Source organism: Orcinus orca, chromosome 1 (genome assembly GCF_937001465.1).
Source record: "Orcinus orca chromosome 1, mOrcOrc1.1, whole genome shotgun sequence".
NCBI lineage: Eukaryota > Metazoa > Chordata > Mammalia > Artiodactyla > Delphinidae > Orcinus > Orcinus orca.
In genome coordinates this window covers 31,222,981-31,243,536 of record NC_064559.1, presented here as the reverse complement: position 1 = coordinate 31,243,536, position 20,556 = coordinate 31,222,981, and the positions used below count along the sequence as shown (strand labels likewise).

At 60.6% G+C, this 20,556-nt stretch overlaps 1 protein-coding gene and 1 long non-coding RNA gene across 7 annotated transcripts in view; one reads left to right on the top strand and one right to left on the bottom strand.

The window, feature by feature from the left end:
- The first annotated feature begins 9,504 nt into the window (after positions 1-9,504).
- Positions 9,505-20,556, top strand: part of KIF21B (kinesin family member 21B) — a 44,083-nt gene continuing 33,031 nt past the window's right edge. For 5 of the 6 annotated variants that reach the window (XR_007476170.1, XR_004479794.2, XM_033415895.2 and 2 more), the window contains exon 1: positions 9,506-10,216. Coding sequence is in view for 4 of the 6 variants with exons in the window: in XM_033415895.2 (XP_033271786.2) it covers positions 9,552-10,216 (665 nt within the window). In the remaining 2 variants the exon portion in view is untranslated. Of the gene's footprint in view, positions 10,217-20,556 lie in introns of all 6 variants that reach the window. The other variant, XM_049707194.1, reaches the window with a different exon arrangement.
- On the bottom strand, positions 10,554-13,690 carry LOC125963909 (uncharacterized). Its single transcript, XR_007476348.1, has 4 exons — positions 13,618-13,690; positions 13,322-13,428; positions 11,809-11,999; positions 10,554-10,917 (listed from the first exon to the last, which is right to left on the bottom strand). It is a non-coding gene; the product is annotated as an uncharacterized LOC125963909 (long non-coding RNA).

The window sequence follows — 20,556 nt, the reverse complement described above, 5'->3', positions numbered from 1 at the left end:
CCAGGGGAGCCATCCCTGCCTTCTGGAAGGTGCGGAGCTCAGCTGGAGCATCTCTGGACCGAGGAGGCTGGGCTCGGTTCCAGGCCCTCCTCAGAGCGGGGTGGGGGGGGTCGGGGGGGGGGCCGGGGGGCTCCCGCCCCAGCTGTGGTCCCAGTGCGTTTCCAGGCCCGGCTCTGGATGGGGCCGAGAGGTCCCTGAAGCAGGGGCATGGCTGCCCTCTGCAGGGTGAAGGAGCACAGCCTTGGAGCTGGACCCACCCGTGCGGCCCCGAGTCCCTCCACCTGCCTCCATGCTCCGATGCGAGGCGCTCACAGACCCTTTCAAGCTTCTGCCCCTCGTCCTGTACAGTGGGGATAAACTCCTACAGTGTAGGCTGCTGGAAGGTGTGAAAGTGACCTTGGAAGGGCCCGGCCCTCAGTGAGCAGCTGCTGTTTCGATTCTGTCAGACGCTGGCTGCAGAAAAGCCAGAGGTTACGAGGGCAGGAGGCTGAGTGTCTCACAGGATGCTGGGCAGCTCGGCTCTCAGCCCAGCATCTCAGCGTCGGGCCTGGTGCTCCCACAGGCCCTGCAATTCTTAGCCGTAGCCCTCGGGTGTGGAGGCTGGCTCCACAGGTCACTAGAAAAGGCACTGACGACCCAGAGCTAACCTTGACCCATTTTCTGCCATCTGATCCCAGTAACACGTCACTCCTGCCTTGGGACTGACGGCTTATGATGGCAAGTGACACTCCCCACTGCACCAAGGTTCCTGCTGCCGGTTTACCGACGAGGTGACTGAGGGGCAGCGTCTCCCAGCTGGAAGGGGCAGGGCTGGATTTGTCCCCGAGCTTTCTAATCCCATTGCTTCTTTTTCCTGTGCCATACTGCCATCTCCTAAATGGAACCTAAATCCAGTTTAGTAAGCCAGGGAACAGAGCGTTTTAAAAGAAGCCTGCCATAAATACAGAGGGTAAAATAATAATTCTGATGTCGAACACGAATTCAAAAACGCTAGGATGTCAGAGCAGCACGTGGAGGGTCACAGGCAGGGATGTGGAGGATTCAGAGGAGGGAGAGCTGAGGGCTGTTTGTTTAAATAAAACCATCAGCAGAGGAGATTCCACTGTGTTAAGAAAGGAAACCAAGACCCAGAGGAGGAAAGGGCCGTGGAGCCCAGCGTCCGAGTCCGTGCGAGGAGCCTGGTTCCAGAAGGAGGCCAGTGAGACCTGCAGACCCAGCCCAGCCCACTTCTAGTCGTGGGCCCTTTAAAATATCTCCACCAGCGGTGTCGTCATGCAGAGAATGATAACAGCTGACGTCATCAAAGCCGGTTCGGTTCCTGCGGTGCCTGACGGACGCAATCTCACATTTAGCCTTTGCCACACCGTCCAGGAAGTGGGTATTGCTGTGGGGCCCATTCCGGGAAAAGCCAAGTCACTCACCCACCGAGAAGCAGTGAGGCCAGGTGTCCAACAGGGGCCTGGACGCTGCTCTTGAGCTGCCAGCACCCCGTATTATCAGGAGGATCGCAGGACAATCCCTGACCCAGTCCCACCTCGTCCTCTACTGATCTGGCCCAAGCCCCTTCCCACACCCCGCCAAGCGCCCGTCCAAGCCCACGCAGCCCCACGTGCTCAGCACCCCTCTGCACCCGGTAGCCCTCCGTCCTCCGTCTCAGCCGGGCCCCTCTGATGGCCCCAGGAAACTCTGCCAGCTAGAGAAGGCCACTCACCACCCAGTTCCACAAGAATGAAGTCACTGATGCTGTGTCGCGGACCTTCGACACCCGCTGAAACGAGGTCAGAGCGACGAGGAATGGGGCTCTCTGTGCTTTGTGAGAAACTGGCAGAACAGGCCTTCAGAGAGTTCTATAGTTTCACACTTGATGAGCCCAATTTTGTGCATCTTCTCATAGCTAGAAAAGCCCTAAAGTCATCATTGGAAGCATCCGCTCCTGGTGACGAGCAGCCCCTCACCGAGAGGTGTGCCTGAGTGCAGCCCCCCTTCTCCAAATCACAGGCATGCTGACTCCCCCCTTCAGAGCTACGGAGAGCCTGTCTCCTGGGCTGTAGTCCTCAGTAAGTCCCCGAACAAAACTGAACTCACAGCTCTCACATCGTGTGCTTTTTTATTCAGTGGATAATTCTTAGCACACTTTTACCGTAGCACTTGTTACATTGTATCATACCTAGGAGGCTACAGCTTGTTTTTTGCAAGTATACAGTGTTTCCCAAAGGTAGTAGATTTCTTTATCAACTTTGTGTCCCCAGCAAGGAGAAAAGGAAGGAAGGGAGAAAGGAAGAGAGGGAGGTGGGAAGGGCAACCGCCAGAGATACACTAAGTAAACCGCTAAACAACAGGCATTACATTGAATCGTTTGAAATTGCCAACATTCTACCCCTTTTGTCTACAAATAGGCAATCTGACAATATTTAACCTACTACAAGGAGGGTGGGTTTCCCCACTGCCCAGCGCCACAAGCCCACGCCCGCCCCTCTGGGGAGCAGAGCCCCGCCTTTCGTCTGGGGGCTGTGTATATGTGTCCTGATGTCCTGATCACACACTTCGGCTGGGAGAGAGTCTCACAAGGTGGGCGCCAGGTCAGGGTTGTTCTCGGGCAGCGTGCGCGGGGGGGGGGCGCTCCCGGCACCTGTCACCACTTGAGGGGCCCCCACTGACAGGGGGCCATGAGGAGTGTCTGCAGGGGGGCCCAGCGGCTTCTGCACCAGGCACTGTGAGTTTAACTGTCTCTCCGGGAGCCCACCCCCTCCTCTGCCGGACCTAGGGGCACTCATCAGTCTGGCCTGGGGGTGGGAGGCAGAACTGGGCGCCCCTCCCCTCCGCATTCGTGCTAGTTCAGGTCCAGACTTAGACCCCCGAAGGCCCCCCACGGCGGGCCTTCTCCTGGGATGCTCCAACCCAGTTTGGAAGTCAAAGAGGAAAGAAGTTCCTTCATGCTCTCCACACCCTCCCTCCTCCCTAATCCCCTCAAGGCAAAGAGTCCCCACTGTCAACTGGTACCGGAGTCAGGGATGGGGTGTGCCCCCTCCCCCGCGGGGACTCAAGAGATAATTTCACCTCAGGCCGATGCAGGCTGTCACCGTCAAAGGGCCTTTGAAATTCCCCTACAATTGTCCCGTGAGATTCAGCACACACACACACACACACACACACACACACACAAACACACACACACACACACCGGGGTGCTGGTACTCAAGACTGTCTACAGAATCCTCAGTCTGGCTGCATGTTTGGTGAGCCGGCACTTCAGAGGTTAATCCTGCGTGATCGCCCTCCACCGCCTCCCTCTCCTCCTATTTTTAACGTGTTAAATGCTCCTTTGCTGGCCACTGGCTCTGCAGCTTTTGGGTGAAGCAAATAGCTATTAAAACGCAAGGAAAGGATGCTCCCTCCAGGACAGAAATCAAGAGCTCCCGGGCAGGGTGGGGTTATCTGTAATTTCACGAGAGGAAGCGGGAGGGGGATGGCTCCTCTGGGGCCCTGGCTAGGGCCGTCTCCCCCGCCTCACCAGGTGGGGCGGGGGGCTCCACCCCCACACCTCCTCTCTCGGGGTCCCCAGTCCTGTGGCGTCACCTCGTCTCTGGCTCCCCCAGTGCGGGTCCTGGCTGGCGTCCACCCTCCTTCTGTACATCCACCTTCCCTCTCTGTGCTCCTAATTCCCCACCACTGTCCTCCTGCTGGCGGAGGGGGACCCTCCGGGAGCCCGCAGGCCACGTGGGGCCAGGCAGAGGGCTCAGCTAACCTTCAGGTGGCCAGGACTCCAGGTGACTGTCCTAGTGACCCGGGTAAGTCACCAGCCGCCCTGCACCTCTGTGTGAGCAATGAGGTTAGAGCAAATGACCTCTTTTAAAATCAGTTTGTTGAGCGATAATTAACTTATAATAAACTGGACATAAAGTACACCTGGATTGTTTCTGAAAAACGTCTACCCCCGTGGAGCTGCCAGCGCCACCAGGATAATAGCTATGTCCACCCACCCCCCCATGATTTCTGGGTGCCTGTTGGTGACCCCTCCTCTGCTCCTCCCGACTCTGTTCGAGACCCTCCCCCAGTCAGGCACCCTCTGGGCCACTCGATGGCTCAGGTTGCATTTTCTAGATTTTCACCTCCGTGGACGTACAAGGCACGGGCTCTTTTGGGGCTGGCGTCCGCCACTCAGCACAGTTATTCTGCGGTTCATCCGCGCCCTATCATGTACCGATGGTCCTGTCCCTTTCATTGCTGAGTAGTGTCCGTCGTGCGATACTCCACATTTACCCTTTCATCCCAGTTCAGCGCCACAAAAAGCTGCTAGGACACCCACATCCGGGTCTTTGCAGCAGGTGGCAGCTCTGCAGCTGCCGGGGCCCCACCACCATTTTCCTCCACAGGGATCCGACTCAGGAGGAAGCAGGAAACCCTTGCTTGGGTTTGAACCCCGCTCTGCCACTTGTGGTGCGACCCTGGGCACCTCTCGGTGTCCTTCGTTCTACAGGGACGAGAGCTGCTCCCAGCTCCTCGGGGAGCCGGGAGCCGTACAGGACAGCCCAGACCTGAAGCGCTCTGCACGGCACCAAGCGCCACACTCAGAAATGGCAGCTGTTGGTACGTTGCCTCTGAGAAGTTGGATCTGTCTGGGGTCTCTGGGCAGTTACCCAACCCTTTGCGGCAGCCCTATTTCAGTGAGGGCTGAGGGAAAGGGTGACTTGAGCAGGGCCAGGCTTTGAGCTGGGGGTTAGCACAGGTGTGTCCCGACACCCACCTCCACGACCGTTCCTCGGCAGGCAATGGGCAGTGGCACTGAAAGGCCCTGGGGTTTTTCTAATTGCTTTTCTTAGTGGTTCCCGAGGACCGCTGAGGGACGCTCAGCACAGCCGGCGGCCAGAGGTGGATGGGAAACCACGCTCCTTCGGTGAGTCCCCAGGAGCCAGCAATCTGCAAACATCACGGGGGGCGGAGACAGGTGGAGCAGAGAGGCTGCTACCCGCTTCTACCTGCCCACAAGGCTCCGTGCGGCGCGGAGACCAGAAGCCCAAAGGGGCGTCTGTGAGTCCGAGGCGGGCAGCTAGAGTCCTGGGAGGCTCTGGGCCCTCAGGCATCTTTCCAGACCAGAATTCTGGCTCTGCGCCTCACTAAGGACGTCAGTTCGGGTAGGGTGGGCTTTGCCAAGGTAACACACAAGCTCGTGATCTCAGTGGCTCAACCCAATGAAAGTTCACGCCTCGCGTACGCTCTGCACAACATCAACTTGTGTGCTGTGCCGGGGCGCAGAAAGCTTCCACCTACAAGTAATACGTGTGAGCTCTGGTCACATTTCATTGGTCAAAGGACGTCCCAGGGCCACGGCTAACACCAGAATGAGGGCATGCGGCCTGGCCTATGCCACAGGCAGAGGGCCGGAAATATTTGGTGGAGGCATTAATGACCACGACACTAGCCAAGTGACCTGTGAGCCCATTTCCTCTTCTGCAAACTGAGAACAATGACAGTATTTGCCTCACAGACTGTTGTGAGGATTATAAAAAAACACACGTAACACCCTCGGCACAGGGTAGCCCTGGGGCGAGTAGAATGAAATTCAGATGCTCCTCCAGGTGGCCCCCAGGGAGGCTGAGCCCAGGGGCATCCATGCTCTTCAGGGGTCTCCCACCTCTGCAGACACGTACCCCGCTACCGGGGCCCCTCCACCCAGCAGCCTGCAGAGGCCGGAAACTCTCCTCCTCCCAGATCAACAAGGACCCCGTCGGGTGGGCAGACCTCACCGCCACACCCCCTGCTCCCAGACTCACCCGCACTCATCTCTGACTTCCTGTCAGTCTTTATGACAAATTCGCCGTCTGTCCAGTCAGAGGACAGGGGCACATGAAAGAAGGGACGGAGATTCTACGGGAAATGAAGGAACTTCATTTCTCTGCTGTGCAGGGCCTCGTGCTGGGTGGTCCACCCAGGTTACCCCGTTTTGACCTCATGATAGACCACGATGAGGGGCGTGTGGGCGTCCTCGTTTTGAGGTTAGGGAACTTGCCCAGGTCACCCCGCTTCAAGCGGCAGAGCTGGACCTGAGCCCACATCTCTGTGACTCCGGCTTCCAGGCTGTCTTCTGCTGTTTTGTGCAGACTTTACTTTTACACAAGTCATGAGCTCACACAGCCCAGGCTCGGGCGTTCGGCCTTCGGGTCCTATCACGCTGTGGTGGAAAGTGCCCCCTCTGGGGCTTTTGGTGCCAGCTCAGAGGCTTACTGTGTGACTCTGGACAGGTTTCTTCACCTCTCTGGGCCTCAGTTTCCTCACCTGAAGATGAGGAACTAGCTGTTGAGCTAGATGACCTTAGGGACTCTACGATTCTGGGACATTGAGGCTGCCCACACCTGCTCCCGCCTTGGGCTCTAACACTGTATTAGAAAGCACTGCAGAGAGCAATGGACGAAGACCCGGTATTTGAGGTTACGTGGTGTGTTAAACCGTCATCAACATCTGAAACCAAAAGCAGTGTGTTGTTGTTTTTTAAAGAGACTGTTGGGTATTTGGAATCCACAGCAGTTCTCTCTTTCTTGCTATTTATAACAAATTCTGGTTTCCTCTATGGCTAAGTCTGTCTCCTTCCATAACAGGGGAAGTCAGGCTGTGCCCTCGCTGAGCAGAGGTCCCCACGTCTGCACCCCAGTAGGCCCTCTCTGGGGTTCGGAGCTCCTGCTGGCAAGCAGGACTCTGGGCTCTGTCCCCGGCTGGGCCGCCTGCCAGCAGGGTGGGCTAAGGCCTGATCTCCCAGGAACCCAGCTGGGCAAGCCTGGGGGCTGCAGCTGGAGGCCGGGAGCTCTGTATCCTGCACGCCCAGAACTCCCGGTCGACGCTCAGATACTTCCTCCAAATGCCAGTGCCTGGTGCTAATGCTAAAGAAGAACCACAGAACGGGACTGAAGTAAAGGCTGCCGTCGGGGAGCTTTCTAGGGCTTAAGGGTATCTCGTAGGTGTTCTGATTTGTTACTGTAGGGTTGAGAACCAGGCCGACCTGAGAGATCTGGGCCAGATGGCTGCCCCCAGGTGCTGCCGGAGTATTGTCGCTGCAGTAGCCCGGGAGCCTCCTGCCGCGGAGCTCCCCTCACAACTCCCCAGGGTCCCATCTGCCCAGACGCCCACCGCTCCCGTCAGGAGAGATGACGGAGGTCCAAGATGCCTGGGGGAGGGCCTCGGCTCGGGACAAGAGCTGAGGCTCAAACTGCAGTCCAGTAGGGGGGAGGATGGGGCCAAACACAGGGTAGCGTGTGTGTGTGTGTGTGTGTGTGTGTGTGTGTGTGTGTGTGTGTGTTTGTGTGCGCGCGCGCATGTAGGAGGGGGGGAGATAACGCATGCAGGCAGCTGATGCGGAGAAGCCTCAGGGTTTGGGAAGGAGGGGAGGAAAGAGGGGCAGCGGGAGGAGGGGGTGGGCTGAGAACACACCTGAGGAGGAAGCAGGGCTGTGCTGAGGCTGGATACCCACTAAGAGGGCGGGCGCCCTCCTGGGCTTCCCCTGGCCCTGTAACTAAATCTGCCCAGTCTGTGGTTTAGGCCTCCTTACTACCCCTTGGATCCCCATCTGACCTTCTCGCCTCGGGACAGCAGCTCCAGGAGTCTGGACATCTAGCTGCCCTGCTGCTCCCTGGTGGCCCAGGAGGGAGCCTCCCTGAGGCCCTGACCTCTAGGAGGCCTGACTTTCCATCCCATGTGCCTCCCTGCTCCTCCTGGCTCGACACCCTGTGACCTGGAGGGATGGGGGGGGTGGGGGGCTGGGGAGACAGCGGTCTGGCGCCATTTCCCAGCAGTGAAACTGTGAGTCAGAAGGTCACCTACTCTCGGAAGTCAGAGAGGACCTCTGGAGGCAGGAAACCAGAGTCGGGCCCCGGAGAAGCCCAGAGTCTGGTGGGCAGGAGAGCAGCTTTGCAAAATGCAACGTTGTCAAAAAAAAAAAAAAAAAAAATGCAACGTTGTCATCCGAGAGCACAAGCCTGGAACACAAGCTGGGGAGCTGTGCTCCCTGCGCAGCTGCTCGGAGGTGATCTGGCAGCCTGGAACCCGACACATGAGGTCAAATCCTGGGTCTGTTGCTTATACGCTGGGTGAGGCGCAGTGTCCCTGTCGGCAAAACTGCAAAAGAATAAAGCCTAGCTCACAAGGTGATGAGCGTGAAATGAGAACGCGCATGTAAAGTACCTCGTTTGTGTAGCTGGTCCCTAACTGTCAGTCTCCTCCCCACCTTATCTTGGTTGGAAGAGAATGTGCAGGATCTCACTCAGCACTCTGCTGGCCTCCTGCTCTGGCCGGAGAACCTACCTGCTGGCCCCAGAAAGATCTTCCTCTAGGTTCCAATGCTAGTGGAAGGTGCAGGAGCCCCCCGGGCTCCCCAATCCCCTGCCCCTCCTCCACCCTGGGGCACTGCTGGCGGGCGCTGCTCTCTTCCATCAGCACTGGGTAGGGAGTCGGGGGCGCTGATTTGCTCTTGAAATGTGCCCTAGAAATTATCTTTATTTTTTGGTTTGACCATACTAGGTCAAACCAAACTGGGATCTGGGCTACGGATGGAGCAGTTATCTGTGGGTTGGGTGGGGGAGGGAAAGAAAGGTAGATGGCACCGAAGCTGCATCCTCAGCCCCTAGGCCATACCCTCTCCAAAATCTCTGGCATGGTTTCATCATCTGTGGGTGATGCAAGAGGCTTGGAGTCAGACTCCCCTTCCTCCCCTGCCGCCCCCCCGCCCCCCTAGAGCGCTCCTTCCACATCTGGAGCTGCAGCTGGGTCCTCCTCTTGGGCGCTTTCCAGGGAGGGAGCTGGTTGAAGTGGGCGGGGGGGGGGGGCGGGGAGGGCAGCTGGTGAGGGGCCCCGTGAATGGCCCCAATGTTGGAAGCTGGGGGCAGGGAGATGGGGTCGGGCTCAGATGGAGGGCAGAGGGCCTGGAAAGGCCACTGTGACTTCCCACGGCACTGGCCACCGCCATCACTGCCCCGTGTTTCAACTTCCCAGGGCTCCCCTTGTCCTTTATACCCAAGCGAAGGCAGCTGCCCTCCACATCCCCTTCCCACTCACCTCCGCACAACCTCTACCCAGGTGCACGGAGCTGAGTGCCCGCTTTGTTCCCAGTCTCCCTGGGGCAGCTCGGGCCTCCCACATTGACTCTCTGCCCCCACGGCCACAACAAGCAGAGTGTGAGCCAGGCGGGGAGAGGGGTCATCTGTGGGTCACAAAGGTCACTGGAGCCTCCGTGGTCTCACAGAAGGGAGGGGCCGTCTGGCCGGGGATCAACCCAAAGATGAACTTTAGGGTTCATCTAAAGTTGTAGGGAAGGGTGCAGGGTGGAGGTGGAGGGAATTTTAGTTAGACACTAGCAAGAATCCCCCTCAATAAAGGCTGGCAAATTCACTGGAATAAATGCAGAAGGGAGGCTTTCCGGGCGCTTTCAGAATACAAACCGCCAGGCGCTGTGGGACCCTTTGCAGAGAAGCGCTGGGCCCAGAGACCCGGGTTCCTACCCTGGCTTAGCCACTTAACTCCTGTGTAACCTCGGTAGTTCCCCTCTCTGCGTACCGGCTTCCGCATTAATGGGCTGGGGTCCCACCGAGGCTGAGGGTCTGCGGCTCCGGGGTCCGAGGCTCCGGCGCGGTCAGCTCCTCGGCCCGCGTCCCTCCGCGCCCCCCAGGCCACCCGGCCAGGCCCCCAGCAAACGCGTGGACATGAGGCGAGGGGTTCCTTTAAAGGCTTCCGCCCCGCCCCTGCTGCCGGCTCGGGCTTTCGATTGGTGCATCAGCCTCGGGGGCGGAGCTAGGGGCGGAGCCGGGACCGGTTCGGGGGCGGAGCCTCCGCCGGGCCGGCCCCCGCCCCCTTTGTTCGTGCGGCGGCGGGAGGCGCTGCGGGCTGGAGGTGCGCGCGCGGGAGCCGCGTCGTGGGGAGCGGGTCGCGCCCGGGCTGTCAGCTGGCTCCGCGCCGCCGCCCGATGGCTCGAGGGGGCGCGCGGGCCCGGCCCCGGGGGTCCTCCGCCGGCCGCGTGTGAGCCCTCCGCCGGCCGCCCGCGAGCATGTCACCTCCAGCCGCCGCAGCCTCCGTCCGCAGCGCCCGCGCCCTCGCCTCTAGCAGCCGCAGACGCAGCCGCAGCCGCAGCCGCCGCCCGGGGCATTGGCCCCCAAGCCCCCGCCCCTGATCGACTCGGGACCCGGCGCCGAAGCACCATGGCGGGCCAGGGGGACTGCTGCGTCAAGGTGGCCGTCAGGTAGGACGGGCAGCGGGGCGCGTGCGCGGAGGACTCGGCTTTGTCTCGCGTGGGCGCGGGGCGGGGGTCCGGGGGTCCCGGGGAGCCGCTCGACCCGCAGTCGGCGTCCGCGGAGGTCGGCTGGCCAGGCTGGGGGGCGCCGCGTGCTGGCCCGGCCCCCGCAGGGATCGGCGGCCCCGCGGGCGGCTGGAGGTGGCTTTGTTTGGGTGGTAATTTCGGGCCCCTCTTGGGAGCCCTTAATGATCAGAAAATCGAATAAACAAGGAAATCCGGTATTTCACACCCAGCCCTGGCCCAGGCCGGAGCGTCTGTGTGTTTCCTCTTCGCCTCCCCACGGGCTGCTGTCTCATGCGGGCACAGTGGATGGGGGGAAATTTCCCTGCATCCACCCTAGCCGGCTGGTCCTGCGCTCATGGTCCAGCTGGGGAGGCAGCACGTCGCCCCCGGGCCGGTTCCGCAGACAAAGATCGAGTGCTGCACGAATGGAAGGGCTGGGATGGGGCCTTGGCCCTCCTTGGGGAGTCTGCCGCTTTGGAGAGAACCCTGCCGGCCCTGTCCCAAGAGGGGCTGGGGCTGGGAAGGGAGGATGGGGTGTCTCCGAGGTTCTGCCTCTGAGAGGGCAGGATGCTGTGACGCTGATGCCCATCTTCAGGCCTTCAGACAGAACTGAGCGGGGCAGGGCCGCATGGACTTACCTGGGACTTGAAGGGACATAGAGGCAGAAGTGAGGTGGGCAGAGGACAGGGCACCTGGAGGTGCGGGGCTTTGTGTTGGGTGGGAACACTTCACGCCATGTCACCCCTCCGTTTTTGATTTGGGCTTTTCTCTTTGAGGGGGTCTGATGGTGGGAGAATGCCAGTCTGGGACTGATCACCAATGAAGGGATGGTGGAGGACATCATTCAGCCCTGTGTGATGGGGGTGGGAGTCTGAGACCGGGTCTAGGGTGGGTCTGAGCAGGTCTCTGGTTTCCCTGGGTTGTAGATGACCCAGATTCCAGGATTCCAGGGCAGTCACTCGGAGATGACTATGGAAAACACCCCAGGGCAGGTGCCACCACCCCCTCCACACACACACCAGCCACCTGGCCAGCCCTCCGCAGCCCGGAGAGGGTCCGGGGACTGCTGACCACAGCTCTGGGGTTGAGGGAGGGAGACCGAGGTGCCCTCCCCCCACGTCCCCCGCTGCACTCAGAGCATCATTGGGCACAGACTTGTTGGCTCCGGACAGCCTGAGACAAAGAGGAGCCCCAAAGGTGCCCGGTGGGCTGGCTGGGCGGGGCCGGGCTGCTGCGTGGCTGACTGTGCGGCAGGATCCCCTGGAGGGGCGAGGGCGAGGGCACGGTGTGGGTGGGAGTGTGGGAGTGGGAAACGTAAATAAGACAGCTGCAGCAGAGTGGGAGAGTCTGGGCGCATCATAAAAGGAAACTGAACCGGGCCTGCGAAGGAGGGCACTGGGGGTGCCCCTCCCAGGGGGCTTTCCTTTAGATTCCATCTTACCCGAGAGAGCCGAACAAAGCCCCCCGCCTCCCAGCAGGGCCCCCAGGCTAGACTGGGGCAGCGTAAGACGTGGGAAAGCCCATGGCCTTGGCACCTTGTGCAGAGTGAGGAAGAGCTGGTGTTCCTTTCCCACCACCGCCAGAAGTTCCCGGGACCCTTCCCGCCCAGAGGGCACTGTGCCTGCCCACTGCTCCAGCTTCTGCCAGTGACAGGCGTCATCTCTGCTTCCATGGAGATGGCCTTGGGGGGAGCCGGACGCCCCTACTCCTTGCCTCTGTTGCTGATCTGGTTGGAGGGGTGGGGAGATTTGAGCATCAGAAGAGCTGGGCTTGCAGGCCCTCCTGGAAGGTGAAGGCCCCACCCACTCCTCCCCTCCCACCCCAGCCCAAGCGCCCAGCCAGGCACACGCCAGACCTCCGTGCGCAGCTGGCCGTGGAGGGCAGACAATGCCTGGACAGAGCCCAGTTTCTAATCACAAAGCTGAGGACAGGACCTGGCTTGGGCTGGGGCTGGGACGGGGAGCAGATGGTGCCACTGGGGGGCTGTAGGGGAGAATTCTCCGGGCTTTGGGGTCCCCTTCAACCCCCCATCCCCACCCTCGGCAATCGCTTGTCCCACTTAAAGGACTGGGTGGTGGGCTGGAGTAGCGTAGAGCATTGCTGGGAAGCCCCAGGGATTTGGAATTGCCAAGAGCCTAGCCCAGCACGCGCTGAGCTGTCTTTTTGGAAACCCTTTCTTATATCTAACTGAGAATAACTAATGGCAAGCCCTGGGTCCAACTCTTAAGACAGGAAGGCCGGGAAAGAGACAGACTTGGTCTGGGCGGTGGCGGGGTGGGTGGCGGGTGTTGTGTGTATGTGTAAGGGTGGAGGTCCGGGAGCTGCTAGACTAGGTAAGAAGTGCTAGGCCCAGGGCTCTTGGCCCTATAATCTCTCCGGATGAGGATCAAAGCTGGCTTGTCTGCGGAGCCATCGGGAAGGCCAAGGGGGTGCAGAGCCAGAGGAGGCGACTTTCAGGACCTGGGGCTGTGGGATAAGGGGAGAAGGTGTGCGTGTGAGCAGACCCCAAAGCCCCACCCCAGGCCACCCTGGAGTCTGGCCCATCTGCCCCTGAGCTCTGCACCGAGACTCCCAGGCCAGCCCCTCCAGCCTGCCCCGTGATACGTTTATCCATAAATCCCCTCGTACGATAAGGACTCTCTCAGCTCCGAGGCTGGCCTAGGGCCCTGCTTCTACCTGGGGCCGGGGTTTGGGGGGGACCCTGGGGAGAGCTGACCTGCCCCAGGCTGCAGAAATATAGGCCTGACCAGTGGGGGGAGAAGGGGAAGGGGTGGCTGTTAAGAAATGCCAGTTGGCAAAGTTGAGATTGGGGAAGGAAGCCAAGTCACGTGGTGCATTTATTTAAGACCCTTTCAAGCCCCCAGCTCTGAGCCCCCAGCCCTCGGGGAGCCCTCAGGGTGGCCTAACCCCCTTCCCCCTTATCTTTGCCTGGTTTCCTTAAGCTTCCTTCCTTAGTCTGCTAGGGTGGGGATGGGGGCTCTGCCGGTTCCACATCCATCCCTGGACACTGCAGGGTCAGGCAGGGGCTGGAAAGGGCATGGGGCGCACCAGCCAGGGGCCCCGGGACAGTCAGGTGGCACCCTGCTCTCTCGCTCGGGTTCTGTAGCTGCAGTTATTCCCCTGGATCCAGGCTCCTCTGAAGTCTCAGTGTCCGTCTAAATTTTGAATCAAGAGAATCGGTGGTTTGGGACAAAGACACTGAAGACAGAAAAAACTGAGTGAGGGTGGGGACGCCGTGCCTCAGAAACCCCCCTTCCCCGGCCCCTGCCCCCACTCTGGCAGAGTCCAAGGCCAGTCAGGGCCAACCAGTGCCGCCTGTGGCCCCTCCTGTCCAGTTCACAGACCTGGGAAACTGAGGCCCAGGCAGGGCCTCCTGTGGCCAGTGGAGACCTGAGAGTCCTGGTGGCGGGCTTCTGCTGCAGAAATAGGGCTTATGTCATCACCAGGAAGTGCAGTGTAGTAACCGCAGGCCCCGGAAGCGTGCCCCCCACCCCGCCCCAGCCAGCCTGCCTGATTGGCTCTCAGCCTTTGAAGACCTCATAAGGGGGGTGGGGGCAGGGGCTGAGGAAGTGGCAGAGGTGACATGTTCCTGGCACCCTTATTCCTACAGCTGTGCGGGCAGAGGGCAGGGCTGGGGCCCACGAAGTCGGTTACTGGCTGGGTCGTGGGGCCCCATTTCTGTTTCTCCTTCTGGGCCTCAGTTTTACCCACTGTAGAATGGGGTCAGCACTTTGTGCTGGTTTGGCCATTTGTGAAGAGGAGCGGTTTGGATGCAGTAGAAGGTGGCCGGTCCTTAAAGGGTGACTCTTGAGAAGCGAAGTGCGAATGAAATGTTTTAAAAATAAGCCTTTGGGCTTCCCTGGTGGCGCAGTGGTTGAGAGTCCGCCTGCCGATGCCGGGGACAGGGGTTCGTGCCCCGGTCCGGGAGGATCCCACATGCCGCAGAGCGGCTGGGCCCGTGAGCCATGGCCGCTGAGCCTGCGCGTCCGGAGCCTGCGCTCCGCAACGGGAGAGGCCACAACAGTGAGACGCCCGCGTACCGCAAAAAAAAAAAAAAAAAAAGCCCTTAAAGCGTATCTAAGCGGTGTCTCTCTAGGTTAAGCCACAGTGACTGTTAGGTAAAAAGAGGAATTCACCTCCAGCCCTTGGATTGATTGATTGATGATTGATTGCAGGAAGCTCGCTGTGATGGAAGGACTGAGCAGGGAGGGCGGGGCTGGGCGCTGTCATTTCCTGCACGCTCACTGAGCGCCAGGTGTCACGCCTGCGTTGTCCCACGGAAGCCCGCGAGGTGGCGGATGTCATGCGCATGGTGGAGACATGGGCACAGGCTCACAGCCGTAAATGGAGGCGTCTGGATTTGGACCCGGGGCACCCTTGCTTCCAAGCACGTGCTCCTCACCCTGCTCCACGTGGCCTCGTCATCCGGCTGCTGATTCGCTCTTTCTGGGCACCTCTGTGCCTCCGTTTCCTCCAGCCCTTTCCGCACGTCATGGCCGTGACCGCGAACGCGGGAAGGTACTCGGGGAGGCACACAGGGCTGCGCAGATGTGGCGGGTGAGGCCGGCTGGGCCTTCTTTGTGGGCTGCCTGTCCCCACGTGCTCCTAGTTTGGGGGAGTTCCTCCCCCCCACCACTGGGTGGGAGCCACCCTTCTCCCCTTTCCTGAGATTCACGCAGCTGCCCCTGGAGTTTGTTTTCCTGCCTGAGTGCCACCTCGCCGCCCTCTAGGGAAGTTCCAGGACAGCCAAGTGTACACCCATCCCCACCCCAAGTGTCCGTGGGCTCCTGTCTCTCTCCTTTAACCTCTAGCCCAGCAGCTCCTTAGGGGAGGCGGGGCCCTGAGAGGCTGCCGGGCTTCCTGCTGGGGCGGGGATGCTCGGCCTTGACCCCGGGGGCTAATTCTCTGTCCCAGGGGGATGGGGCAGTGGAGCTCAGTGGCAGGGGCCACGGAGCCCACAGCCCGTGGCAGCACTGTTGGCTGCAGCGTCCTGTCCTCTGGAGCACTCCCTCTCTCCCCTTGGCTGCCTGCGGGTGGAAGGGATGGAGGGCCACGGTTTCCCATCCCCAGACCCCCGGATGCCTGAGCCCCTACCCCTCTGCCATCCTCGGTGGAAGCCCGCCATCAGAGTGGTGGCAGAGGCCACCAGTCCTTCCTCTAGGCCGGACTGGTCCTTCCTGAGGCTGGAGTTAAGGTGCCCCCAGGAGAGCCTGGCAGGGCGGCTGGGGACCAGGGCCAGCGGGGTGGGGAGAGGCTCAGGCCAGGCGCCTGTTGCTGTGCATTCCTCAGCAGGGGAGTGTCCCCAGGGCCCAGTCCCCACTGAGCTGTCCCCCACCAGATGCAGATGCCGGCACAGCTCTGGGCTCTGCCGCGTCTCCTGGGAGGTCATGGGAAACCCCTGCCAGATGCCCTGGGATGCCGGAGCACAGCTGAGCGGGCTTCCCTGAGCTGGGAACGCCCTCTGGCCAGGCCCTGAGCTGCCGCTCATAGGCTCACAGGCCTGCAGGCTCGTGTGGCCAACAGCAGGCAGGGGCCTGTGAAGGTCCAGATCGGGTCTGGCCGCCCTCGGCCCCTCCTCGCTCCAGCTCCTGCCCTCCCAGCCCCTCCGCCCGCCTGCTTCCTCCCCCGGGCCGGCTTCGGCTGTTCTAGGGGTGCCTGGGCCCAGCTGAGATCCCGATGCCCTGGGGGGGGTGTGGATAAGACTCCCTGCGCCCTCCCCCATTGGACGGCCTGTCTGGGCATTCCTCAGAAGTCAGTGGCCAGAACCCTGGGATGAACAGAGAGAGAGAGAGAGAGAGAGAGAGAGAGGTTAAGGGCATCCTCAGGAGGGAGTAGGGTCGGTGTGCGGAGCCCCAGGTTTCCTGTAGGTTCCCTCTGAGTGTCTGCACCACTCCCTGTGCTCCCGGGAAGATGTGTGAGGGCAGAAGTAGGCAGAGGGGGCTGACAGACCCCTTTCACCAGGCTGAGCCCTTTAAACCCATGCCCTTTGACCCCGCCGCACAAAGCCTTCTTGTTTGGGGGTTCAGAGCCAGTCTTTTCCCTGCGGCAGCCTCAGGAAGGCTGGGCTGGGGAGGGTCTGGGAGGCCAGGAGAAGGGCCGGTGGGGGGACACCAGGGCCCTCTGGCTGTCCCGGGCCTCCCCACACTGCACCCCTGCAGCTGAAAGGGCCAGCACCCCAGGCTGGACCTGCCACCCTGCTTCAGAGAGGACTGGCCCCCACGGGAAAACGCCTTCTCTGCGCTAAGTCGGCTAAAGCCCCGCGGGTGTCTGGGAGGCAGACTCCCCAGAGAGAGCAGGGATTTTGCTTCCAGCCGCCTTCCCGGAGCTGGCAGGCTGCCACGGAGGGAGGAGGAGGGAGAGGAGAGGACGCCTGATAAAGTGGGTGCGGGTGTCCTCTTTCTGCCGCGGAGGGAGGTGGGCGCCGTGCTCACGCAGGGAAGCAGCCTTCTGCGTCCTCGGCCCCCTGCCTCCCCTGCCCAGGCCTTGGCTTTCTTCACTACGGAATGGGAAAATGCTTCCCCAGCAGACAGCTCTCAGCCCTGCTGGCAGCTGGCAGCAGGATCATCTTTCTCCAGCCCACCTCTCTCCGCGCCAGGGCTGCTTAGAGGGTGAGGCCAGACTGGGCACAGTCAGGCTCGGTTTGAATTTCACCTCCACCATTAGGAGTGTGTGACTTCGGGCTTGTTCAGATTCTCCTTTCTGGGCCTCAGTAAAGATGGGTCTTTACACATGACATGTGTTCATGCATGTAAAGGAGCTCCACGCATAGGTTCTCAAAAGATATTAGGCACTGTCCTTATCAGATGAGGCTCGGGTGGTATCAGTGACCATGATTCCACAGGAGGAAGGCTGCACATTCTTCCAGGCTCCCCTTCCCAGGGCTCCACAGCCTTTGCAGGCGGGAAGTTCCTTCTGCCAGCTTATCTGAATCCCTCCCGCTGTAGCTGATTTCCCCTTTGGTCTGGCTGTGTCACTGATGGGGACGAGGTGATCCCTGGCAGGTCATGGCATGGCTGAGTGATCTGGTATCCCAGGCAGACAGGAGGTCCTGGGGCTCCTCTCGGTGTCCCCTGCCCCCCCCACACACACACACACGACGGAGGCCATGACAGCCCAGCTCCAGATGAAGCCATGCACGCCGACTGTGGGCTGGCCTGAGGAGGGGAGGCCGTGAAATCTGGGCCACCTTGGGAGCAGCACACCCCAAGACGGGGCGCTGGGTGTCCTTACTTCTCTGGGCCTCCCTGTGCTGACCCACTTGCCCAGGGGCTCCTATTCAGGGTTCCAGAAAGGTGTTAGGGGCTCCTGAAGGAGAAAAGAGCAGATAGGCTTATATCCCTGGGGCTTTTTCCAAAGGGACTAACTAGTCACATGGGTGACCGTGGCCATCTGAGGGGAGATTCTATGCCGGGTCTGTGGTTCTCAGAGACTTCAAGGTGAGGCCTGAGAGGGTGTCTCCCAGCCTGGAAGCCCCCAGAGTGACATTACTCACGGGTGGGCAGCTGCATGCGGGCTGGTTCTCCCTCCTTCTGCACTGAATCTTCAGGCCCACAGCCAGGAAAGGTGGTCTTCCTAGAAGACGTTGTTACTAATTAGCTGTGTGACCTTGAGCTGCGTTAATTCTCTCTGAGCCCTCATTTGTAAATTGGGGCGGGCGGGATACCCCCCTTAGAACGTGTGCAAAGTGTGGCAGGTACAGCGACCAGCAAAGAGGCATCTTACTCCCTAAGTGCGGGGTTATTACCTACTGGGGAATTGAGTCAGCAGAGATGTAATGGGGTTCCAGGTCCCAGCAAAAAAGGGTGTCAGGAATCAGACCATACACCACAGCTGGAAGAATCTTCTAGGATTCTGGAACAGTTCTTGGTTAGTTATTTTAATATCACGGCCTGTTACCTCTTAGAGAAAAGTAAGACTTCTTCGAGGGGAAAGAGCCTGGGGGCCGCATCCCTAGGAATTCTGGGCACAGATTTGGGGGCAGGTCAATGAGGGATCAGAGGAGGGACCGGAGGCAGCTGATCGGGCAGGACGGATTTCACCTGAGAAGCTGAGCTACACCCACCGCCCCTCCCCCAGCCCAAGGTTACTGGGCGGAGCCCTGGCCGATGATTGGCCGGCTTTGTGTGATGTCGCCGAGGACTGGGTGGGGTGTGGGGCTCCGGCCGGCTACCCTTTGAGGGAGGGACTTTTCCTCCTGGGAGGTATCAGCATCTCCCGGGCCTGCCTGTCTCTCCTGTCCGCCCCTTCCGCCCTGTGCCGGCTCCCCGAAGAGCCCAGGGACCGCTGAGCTCAGCGGCTGCCGCAGGCCTGGGCTCGGGCTGGCGGCCTCTGTCCTCCGCCTGGAGCATCAGCCTGTGAGGGGGCGGCCACGAGCGCCCGCAGTCCCTCTGCGCCAGCGTGTGTGGACAGATACTAAAATCACCAGCCACAGCACCCCAGACCCGCCCCGTTGCGCACCGAGGACCCTGGGCCAGATCCCGCCTCCGAAGAGCTAGCGCCGCCCCTTTCTCCGCGCCCCCGCCCCCGCCCCCGCCCCCTCCCACCGCCCTCTCTGCGGGTTGCCGAGTGGCGAATAGACCGGGCTCTGTTCTGGGAGATTCCGGGCCTTTCTTAGTGGGGCCATCCGCCCCTGGAGAAGGGATGGGGAGGTTTGGGGGGGATGGGGCTTGGGGTGAGGTGCCCATGGGTGACATTCAGGGGGGTCTCTGGACAGAAATGATACTGGACGTTGGGTCCACAAAACTTTGACAAAAACAGGCAGCATGGTTTGCCAACTTGAGTTTCCAAACTTTGCATTAAATCATGATCTATATTGATTACTGAGTTTTTTTCATGTTCCCTTAAATTTTGCACTTGAGGCGAATACCTCACTCACCTCACCGCGGCCCTGCATCTGGTCCACAGCACCCAGCGTCCATGGTTTACTGGCAAGACCCTGGAACCTGGTTCCCACCCCTGACCTCCCGCCCGCGCCCCAAGGGAGGAACAGGGCTGGGAGTGGTGTCATCCTGCCATCCTGCCACCCTGCATAGACGGAAGCAGCCTCCTTCCCCTCATCTGGGGCGGTGATGCTGGCGGAGGGCCACTAGCTCTCAGGGCAGCCCACAGTAGTGACCTCACCCCAGGCGGGGCCGGGACAGGAGCTGCTGGAGGGGAGGGCGATGGAGTTCCTAGAAAGTTAAAGCTGGGAAGAGGTCGTCCAGATGACACAGGAGGAAGCGGGGGCTCCTGGACCACAGGAGGATGGGGCAGGGGCTTGTCCAGGGACCGTCTTTATCTCCTGCCTGCAGGGCCTGGGTTCAGATTCTCCACTGGGCAGGGTGTGGTGGGCAGGCGCCCCAGGATGCCCGCCCCCGCTGGACTGTGCCTTGAAGGCTGGGTGCCGGAGCCCAGCCTGGCGCATGTGTGAGGCTGTGGTAGGACTCCCCCCGGCTGCCTCCTGCCCCTAATGGTGATGCGTGGAGGGAGTTTATATATCCACCTAGACATTGAGTTTCCCGGGCAGGAGGCAGCTGGACAAGTGGAGAAGCCGCAGGCTTCAGACTCCCAGCTTCCCTGTATTTACTGTGTGTGACTCAACTGCTTCAAGCCTCGACGTTCCTCTCTGGACAATGGGCGTTGAAATCCCTAGCTCATCACCTCCCTTAAGTGAGGTGGTCTGTGGCCAGTGCCTGGCCCAGCACCTGCACGTGGAAGGCACCTATGCAATCTTCATTCTCTCTGCCGCCATCTCCGCTTACTCATTCAAGGCCCATTCCTGGGACTAACACACTCCCCTCCTCATCCAGGTCAGTGGCTTTGGTAACTAGTGACTCATCCTGGGCCCGTGTCCTCTGTCCCCCAGCTGGTACCCCATTCTCTGCGTAGCAGTACTCACCCGTCATACCTGCCAAGCACACTGGTGCGTAGAATGGGGCTGGCTCTCTGACTGCAGAGCACCCCACACCAGGATGTGCCAGGCTCTGGAGGGTCCCAGGGTGAATGCTGGCTGACCCCGCGGCACCTGGGGTCCCTCCTCTACGCCCTGTCCCCTAGGCTGCTCTTCCGGCCCTCTTGGTCTGGGGACTGGTGGGTGGGGCAGAAGCTGGCCCCTTGTCAACGGACTCTGCCCGGCAGGGCTGCTGCTCCCCTCCCCTGCTCCCACTGGCTCCCGGGACCCTGATTCAATTTCCTCCAATCACCAGCATTGCCATCTGCCTGTGGTAATTAAATGGTGTTTGAACTGGATCCAGAAATCCCATCGCAAGCAGCCCATGTGGCAGGGAGGGCATCTGTGGGAGCTG